The sequence below is a fragment of the Cynara cardunculus genome (assembly GCF_001531365.2).
Source record: "Cynara cardunculus var. scolymus isolate 2C chromosome LG 1, CcrdV1, whole genome shotgun sequence".
Taxonomy (NCBI): domain Eukaryota; kingdom Viridiplantae; phylum Streptophyta; class Magnoliopsida; order Asterales; family Asteraceae; genus Cynara; species Cynara cardunculus.
Genome location: NC_037528.1, coordinates 43,165,376 through 43,174,884, shown reverse-complemented (window position 1 = coordinate 43,174,884; position 9,509 = coordinate 43,165,376). Strand labels below are relative to the sequence as shown.

Here is a 9,509-nt window from a genome sequence, read left to right as displayed (position 1 = left end):
AAAGTTCATTGGTTTTTATTGTACTTTTCCCTTAAAGATATTAAGATACATGTAAAATAATATTATATTTTTAATAAGGTAAATCATGATTTTTATTACATAAACATATGATGGAACCATAAACTAGCCTTCGACTGTACCGATCTATTGTATGCTAATCAAGAACTATAACTGAGCAATTAGGGTGTATACGATTTGGTTCTGTTTGTTTAGTACAATATATGTGAACCGAATCACATGAGTTAGACATGTGGGTACTTGTACCAAAACCGAACTGACAATTACCCGTGGTTCGGTTTAGTATTACCCGAATTTATAAAAAAAAAACATTTGCAGTATAAGAATAATACTATAATTGAACATTTTAAACTGATTACAGAACAACTAAATAAAAATAATCCAAGCAATAAGAAGAAAATATGATATATATATATATATATATGTTTTATTTCATGTAAAATAGAATAAATTCATATAATATAGATGTCGAAAAAAAATATATTCCATATAACTGATATGTTTTACGGTGATGTGATGTTACAGTGAACTCAGATGAGTGCTTAATGACAAGGATGCAAGAGATGTCACTTGATTACCATTTCAAAGTGGAGCAAGAATCGGGGTCTTCTGGTTATGCATTCTTTGGCTTCAATGGTAATCAAATCCGTACATAAAATTCCACGATTTTTGGTGGTTTTATGAGTTATTGCATGCATTTATAAGACGCTCTGAGGTGCCTAAACAAGTTTTTATGACACTTTTGAAATAAAATATCTTATTAATTTTTATATGACATTATTTGAAAAAATGACTTATAAAAAGATGTGATGTGAAAAAATAATACGTCACTTGATATTAAAAGTTTCCCAAAAACTAGGTAAAACGCTCAAAATGTCATATAAGTTAATTGCAATACTTTTACATAAGATGCACAATTATTTGGTCATATAAACATAAGTCCTATAAAACAGTCTATCAAGATATTTAGACATTTTAATAAACTTGATTTTGTTATAATGAATTAAGCAACCACCTAATTGTGCTTACGGCTTTAAAACACTGAATAAACGTGTGTTGTATATGCGTTATGCAGTGATTGTTGATATACTTGTATTTAAGACATTTGATAGCTAAAATTGTATTGAACTAGAAAGATCAATTTTTGAATTTTCTTATTTTTAAATAGATTTAAGAGTAAATAAAAATTTCTACTTTTAAATTTGTAGGGACTGCTGGAGTTTGGCGAATGGCTGCGCTTAATGAGGCTGGAGGATGGAAGGACCGTACTACAGTTGAAGACATGGATTTGGCGGTTCGAGCTAGTCTTAAAGGGTGGCAGTTCTTATACATTGGTTCACTAAAGGTAAACTACCTATCGTTTTTAGAGAAAGCATTATAACAAAATTAGGTTTATTGGATGAAAAAAAATGCTTAAGCATCCTAAAAAGCTACTTTATAGGACAAAATAATTGTGATCTTATGTAAAAGTGTTACAATAAGTTTATATGACACTTTTGAATGTTTTAACTAGTTTTTAAAAGTGTCCTGTGAATACATTTTTTATAGGACACTTATTTTTGTAAAAGAACTTCTTCGAATAATGTCATCTACAAAATTAATAGGATGATCTATTTCATAAGCATCCTAAAAAACTTGTTAAGACGCTCAAAAATACACTACAAACTTTTTTTTGAAGTATATAATATTTATGTACGACAAATGAAACAAATAAATTTATTCACCCTCCTTATCTTTGGTTTGAACCCCTGACCTCCTAGGATGCCAACGACTCACATATGCTAGGTCAAAGGCCCTTTGGTAATATACTATAAACTTATGGCGACGTTTTTACATAGGATGTACAATTTGTTTGTTCCTATAAATTTAAGTCCTATAAAATAGTTTATTAAAATATTTAGACATTTTTAACATCTTATAAACTCAATATTATTTTAATATTTTGACATAAATATAAATGATTTGAAATGATAATCTTGTTTTTTTTGTGATTTTTGTTCGAATGTATAGGTTAAAAATGAATTGCCAAGTAATTTTAAAGCTTTACGTTATCAACAACACCGATGGTCTTGTGGTCCAGCAAATCTTTTCAGGAAAATGGTTTTCGAGATCTTAACAAATAAGGTACGATCATTGGTATAATTATTCCTCATGTTTAAAACTCTATTCGACGAGTTATAATGTTGTTGATTTTCTGTACCTGTTGTTTATTCAGAAAGTGCCGTTACGAAAGAGGATATATGTGATATACAGTTTCTTCTTTGTAAGAAAAATTGTAGCTCATATTGTTACATTCGTATTCTATTGTGTTGTCATTCCTGCATCTGTGATGGTACCTGAAGTCGAGATTCCAACGTGGGCTACAATTTATATCCCGACTATCATCACCCTTTTGAATGCAGTTGGAACACCCAGGTTCTTGACTCTCTTATTCTTAGCTTTACAACAAAATCAAGTTTATAAGACGCTAAAAACGTTTAAACGTCATAATAAACTACTTTATAGAATTTAAGTTTATAGGATTAAACATGTGTGCGTCCTATGTAAAAGTGTTACAATAAGTTTATAGGATGTTTATGGACGTCTTAACAAGTTTTTTTTAGGATACATTTGTGCGTCCAAATAGTTTTTCTATATGACATTTTCTAGAATTGTCATATGAACAAATCTTTTTATAGGACAGTTGGTTTATATGATTTTTTTTTCAAATGATATCATGAAAAATTAATAGAACGCTTTATTCGAAAGTGTTCCAAAAATTTGTTATGATGTCTGAAAACGTCATAGAAATTTATTCTAACATTTTTACTTAGGACGTACAAATATTTGATCTTATAAACGTAAGGCCTATAAAACAATCTGTTATGACTCTATAACACATTCTTAACATCCTATAAACTCGATTTTATTGTAATGTGTTTTTATTAAGAAAGAAATGATTGTTCATACTTCCATTTTCATTCTGTAGGTCTTTCCATTTGGTGGTGTTTTGGATTCTGTTTGAGAATGTCATGTCCCTCCATCGGACAAAGGCAACGTTCATTGGACTTTTTGAGGCTGGACGGGTGAATGAATGGGTAGTCACCGAAAAGCACGGAGATGCTTCCAAGGCTAAAGCAGCAACTAAACAGTTTAAAAAATCTCGCTTCAAAATAGGTGAAAGGTACATTCATCTACCTAAAAAGAAGCATGCACAAAAACATCTAAAGACACTACAACAAAATCGGATGCACATGACATCAAAACTGTTTAAGTGTCTTAATATACTGTTTAACAAAACTTAAGTTTCCAATATTAAACAATTATCTGTCGAATGTAAAAGTGTTACAATAAGTTTATATGACTTTTTTTAGACATTTTTGAAATAAAACGTTCTATAAGTATTTTTATAGGACACTTCTGAGACATGACATGGACATATCTCTTTATGAAACACTTATTTTTATAAAAAAAAACTAATATGACACCTTATTTCAAAATCGTTTTAGAAAAGTTGTTAAGACGCCCAAAATAGTCTAATAACCTTATTATAACACTTTTACACATGATACATAAGTGTTTGGTTCTATAAGCTTAGTTAATATAAAACAGTCTATTATGACAATTTGGATAATTTTGGTGTCCTATAAATCTGAATTTGTTGTAATGAGATGTCTAGAGGGGCCATGAGGCAGTAGCTCAAACATGGTTTCACTTACTGCCTTTATTTAACTGTAAATTCTAAAAAGACCAACAAACTTCAGAATAACGTTGTAAACTAAAGGATGATTATGTGAAACCCCACAGGCTTCTTATGCTAGAGATTAGCGTTGGCTGTTTTCTCGTCGTATGTGCTTGCTATGATCTTGCATTTGGGAAGTACCGCTACTACATTTACCTATATATACAAGCTATAGCCTTCTTCATCATGGGATTCGGTTATGTTGGTGCTCAAGTTCCCAACTCTTAGATGACGTTCTCGATTCAGCTCTTTTTGTGTCCACATTTTGTTCAGAAGTCATCTTACGCTTGTTCCCCTTTCTTCCTTTGCTATACCATACAAGCATCGTCTGAGAAAATGCAATTACCATTTACTCTGTCTGCTTGTTACTTTTGATTGTATATAAGAAACAAGACGGTGCGAAGGTTATTTTTCATTTACAATATCATAAATATTTCAATGCTTTTCCCATAATTAGCGGGATTTCATTTTTATAGTTCATAGGCAACATGCAATAGCAGCGGAATGTTTCGTACAAAGAAGAAAAGAACAAGACGACATAAAGAAGAAAAGTTGGGTGTGCTTCACCGAAGGTTATAAAGTAGAAGGGCCTATTTGTAATTCTTGGATATTGTAGGTCTTGTTTTGTAATTTTGATTCATGTTTTTTTTTGTATTAAAATTTTCTTTATTTAATATAATTAGTAGGATAATCACGTGAAATAAAGGCTGCATTATTTAAATATCTTTTTCTTTTTTAAATTCGTAATTTATGTTTCACCTAATATTCTAAAATCCAAAAATATGTACAGTTGGTTCAATTTATAATAGATAACATCCGAACAGTGCATAACGTTAATTGTGATTGGACTTTTATTAATTTATACAAAAAATTATGTTATACGTTGTTCTAAACATCTGGTTATGGTACGTTATAACGTTAAGGCTTAGTTTCGCTGTCAGGTTAACTTATGTGGCTCCACTCTAAGAATTGTCTTCAGTTGTAATGCATTATGGCATGTTTTGATATATTATTACATGTTACGATACATTATTTTGTAATGCATGTTCTTTTTACTTTTATCAGAGCCGTCCTTGTGCCTGTTAAATCTGGCATTCAGAACAGGCACCAGCATTTTGGGGCCCAATTTCACAGCCCATATGGATATACCTCTTATCATTCGGCCGGCTAAGGTTTCAATTTTGGGTTTGGGCGTTTGGCGATGCCGATTTCTAGACTGCTGGACGAGGACGACGCTGGACCAGAACCAGACGCGCGCCTCGTGCCCTCGACCCTTCACCCTCGTCGCCTCGATCTCCCCTCTCCTATCTTCCGTCCCTTCCGCGATTGTCGATTGAACTCTTCATAATGGCTAATGATTCGGTTTCATCTTCAGATATGCAACGGCAACTAGAACAACGGTTAGATTTTAGATTATTTTTGTTAAGTATAAATACATGTTTGGTCGATTTGTTGATTGCTCGTTATCTAATTACTATTCACTGTTCTTAAATCTCATAATCTCAACGATTTGGTCGATTACTTGATTGTTTTTTGCTGATTTCATTGTCATCTGTGTTGGTCTTGGTCAATTGGTAACTTGGTTGGACTGTTGGTTGAGCGAGTAGGTGGTCGATTTTAACCTAATTCCTAAATCCTAAAGGTATCCTCCTATGATTAATTGATTTATGTCTGTATTCATGACTGTTTGGAATAATAGAATTGCATAAGATTTAGGTTAATAGGTTCCCCATTTTCTCTTTTCTACCTGTCAAATTTTCTTAGTTAATAATATGGTTCCATTTACTGACTTTATGTGTTACCTAACCTTTGCCTCCATTCGTCTTATTTCTTCAATTTATATTTAGCCATTTAGGCATTTAGCCTTTTATTGCTTGTTCACTATTCGGAATCACAAGTGTAAGAAAAAACTGAAAACTTGTTCACTTGTTTTAGGTTCATCTTCTTATTTGTTTAGGTTTGGTTCAAATTGTCCAAACTTCAGTCTTCAGATTGTTTAGGAATTAGGTTCAAATGATCAAAAATTCTTATTTCTGACTATATGTTAATATGTACATGTTGGGACGGCCCTGAAAATAATTCTTATTAATTGTCCAAACTCTTCAGATTATAACAGGGCCTCCAAAAAGATTGGGACGACCCTGACTTTTATTACATGTTGTAACGCATTATGGCATGTTATGACACACACACACACACCCATACACACACACACACACACACACACACACATATATATATATATATATGCCGTATTGAAAAAACATTATGGCCTCATCACAACTTGTAGAATTTAAGGCTTGACCTTACTGACAAGCTACGACTCACGTCATTTAAAATCAAATTTTATATAATAATATTTGCATAGTATTTAGTTATTATTCAAATAGAATCGTAATCTCAGAATTTTCTAAAAAGTAATAGGAAAAGGAACTTCAATAGCTTAATATAGTTGTCGAACGTACGTATAAGTCTTGAAAACGGTTATTTAAACAGTATAATCAATAAAAGTATAAAATAAAACAGGATCGTGATGTTCAATAAATTAACAAGTCATAAGTATATAATAATATAACAAAATTTACGAAAAGTTTCAATCAAACGATGATTTCACAACAAATGCAAAATACTGATAACATTACTTGTAATAAACGTATAAAAAGACAAATGGTAGTAAATCAATGTGATTGTGAGGTAAAATACGTTTAAATCAAATTATTCGGATTTGAATAAATATTTTAAATAACTTCTGATAAGATCTATGACTATGGAATCAAACAGATCCAATTTGGACTTAATTATTTCCAGCTTTCTACACAATTTCTTTTTTTAAAGAATATACATACATATATATATATATATATATATATATATATATATATATATATTCACTGAATCATGTGTTGGGATCAGGTGTTGAATAGAATAAATACATTTGGCTTATTTAGTTATAATTATATACAAACTTTTTTATTTTATTTATTTACAATCTAGTGGTTATGTGTTTAGATATGAACCCTTCCAAAACTAAACTACCAACTTCATAGTGTATTAAGGGGTGTTTAAGATTACTTATTCAAGACGATTATTAACTTATTTTAATATGATACTGGTAATAAGAAATTTTTAGTGTTTACATCGGCAGAGATGGTTAAATGGGCCCGAGACAGGCGGAGGAGCGAGCTCAGGACCGTTTGGGATTGGCGGTCCGGGGCTGGTTACACTTTTTGTCATAAAAGAAGGCGTGGCATGGCTCGGGACCGGCTGATTTTTCAAAAATATTATTGTGCTGTTATCGATACTCAATGGCCATATGACTATTTTTTCCCATTTTTGATTTCGTTTTTTTGTCTCATTTACCTCTATTTACTATATATAAGTCATATGGTATATAGGGGAAGATACCAACTCACAAACGTTCATGATTCTTGTTATAATTCGTGATTTCGACTTGTATGCTCGTAAAAAATGTATTTAACTAACGCAATTACATATTTTCAAGTGAATAAGAATAGCACTTTTGTATTATTTAAAAAAATTTCAAAAAAAAAATAAAATTATGTAAAAAATTGATTTAAAATAATATATAGTACCAATTTGGGCCCAGCCTGGGACCAATCCTCATAACCTGTTATAAAGTACCTTAACCAGGCCTTTGGTTTTTAGTAGTGACCTAGACCGAGACCAGGACCAGTTATGCGGGAACCGGTTACGAGAATAGTGTTGGGAATTTTTGGCCATCTCTAGACACCGGTAATAAAGAGTATTTGATAAGTTAGTTCCTTCTAACTTACTAACTTATTTCGGTGTAATACTGATAATAAGGAACTTTTAGTGTTTGGATGGAAAAAACAAATAACCAGCTTATTACGTTTTGGTACCGCCATAAGCTAATTTAAACATTTTTATAAAACTCATGTTTGACACCACATAAGTTGATAAACACTTTTACAAAAAAAAAGTCGTTTTAAATAAGCAATCCCACACCCCCTAAATGAAGTCACGATAATGTGTCAGAAGTTGATTGATGGACAACTAGTTTAAACATTTCTCGTTATGAACCTCTGTCATATCAAATTTCTCTTTCTTTAACATCAATTTTTTTTCTTCCTATGCATTTTATAAACCTTCAACTCCCAATTATGAACCGATACATAACTTAAGTATTAATCATTCTCTATTATATAATCATATTGGATCCTACCATTCTAAAATAATTGATTCATGAACATTTCCTCTTCCACCTTGACATGTAACATTTCCTCTTAATGGTGTAAAAATTGATAGAAACCACCAATTTTAAAGACGATCCATATTTATATTTTCTCAAAAACCACCTCATAAAATACCAGTACAAAATTCGAACCAACTGGGCCACCAAGCATACCACCTCAACCTTGACACATAAACGTTAACTAAATCCAAGTCGATCCATGATTGTGCGTCCTCCGTTAAAATAGTCTTTGACCAAAAAAATGTCAATGTGCTACTTCATTTGAACAATTCCAATGACACTCTCTATGTGGGTGTTTATCCAAATGATTGAAATCCCCTTCAAATTTCCAGGGTTTGGTGCATGTGAAGTCTTTATTTGAGTAAAAGATTGATTACTAGTAAACCTGGCAGGTCTCATGTGGAATCCACCTCCTACAGGCCACATGTTAGGAGGTATTTCTAAGCTGATTCAACCAGTAAGGCTAGTAGAGGGGTTCAAACCAGTTTTACGCAAGATTTGAGCTTGAACATGTTGTGTATTTGAGCAAAATCCTTTCACCTTTTTGCGAACTGAGTTACACGTCCAATGGCGCCCATGAAATCTTTATATTAATAGCCAAAGGGCACAAGCCCAGATACCAGATACTGGTATCTTGTAATCCAACTTTTTTAGAGTTTAAAGGTTCTAACCTCGTAAAAGACGAGGAGTGTGTGTAGTTTCATTTGATGCATATAAAATTTATTACTTCAAAAAAAAATGTTTATACAAGCATAAGAGCATCTCTAACTCAACACCAAATCCCAAATTTTATACCAAATTTAGCACCATTTCTCTCAAACCCAACAACAAATCTTGCATCATTTTTAGTACAATATGGCCCTAATACAAATTATATCTATATTAAAAAGTTAATAATTTAAAACTTAATAATATATTTAAAATAAAACATACTATTGACATAATATAATATATATATATATATATATATATAATACGAAGAAATAAGAAATAAGAAATAAGAAATAGTAGTAATTGAATAATCCGTTAAAACCATATCCAAATCCATGTAAACACGTTAATTTATAATATTATAATTTATAACTTTATTGCAACAAAAAGATTATTAGCCGAATTTATAAACAAGTAATAACTATAATTCTATAATTAAAAATCTATAAAATCTAGAAATAAAGACATTTTCAAAATAAAAGATTAAAATTGGTGTTAGGTTAGAGATAAATTACTATTTACATCAAAATTTACACCATTTCATGCCAACATACATTGGAAATCCATAGAGTAAACTACATTCCTGGTCCCTGTGGTTTGGCGTTTGTTTGACTAAGGTCCCTAAAACGTGTTTATTACACTCCTGGTATCTGTGGTAAGCAAAAACGTACACTTTGAGTCCCTCCCTCTAACGAAATTAAAACAAATTCTCAACTCTATTAAGTCAAAGGGTATTTCCAACTTTTTACTATCTCCTTTTGTCTTATCCAATAAAAAAATAAAAATAATAACTTATTATTATTAACAACAAAGTTTTGCCTTTTG

The 9,509-nt window shown here is 31.2% G+C and overlaps 1 protein-coding gene across 2 annotated transcripts in view; it reads left to right on the top strand.

Annotated features, from left to right (window-relative positions):
- Positions 1-4,393, top strand: part of LOC112510695 (glucomannan 4-beta-mannosyltransferase 9-like) — an 11,161-nt gene extending 6,768 nt beyond the window's left edge. Inside the window, exons 4-9 of one of the 2 annotated variants that reach the window (XM_025116050.1) lie at positions 544-654; positions 1,227-1,363; positions 2,029-2,142; positions 2,234-2,433; positions 2,987-3,181; positions 4,216-4,393. In XM_025116050.1, the coding sequence (XP_024971818.1) occupies positions 544-654; positions 1,227-1,363; positions 2,029-2,142; positions 2,234-2,433; positions 2,987-3,181; positions 4,216-4,222 (764 nt within the window). In that variant the 3' untranslated portion in view covers positions 4,223-4,393. Of the gene's footprint in view, positions 1-543; positions 655-1,226; positions 1,364-2,028; positions 2,143-2,233; positions 2,434-2,986; positions 3,182-3,804; positions 4,155-4,215 lie in introns of those variants that run through there. The other variant, XM_025116048.1, reaches the window with a different exon arrangement.
- Positions 4,394-9,509: the final 5,116 nt, after the last annotated feature.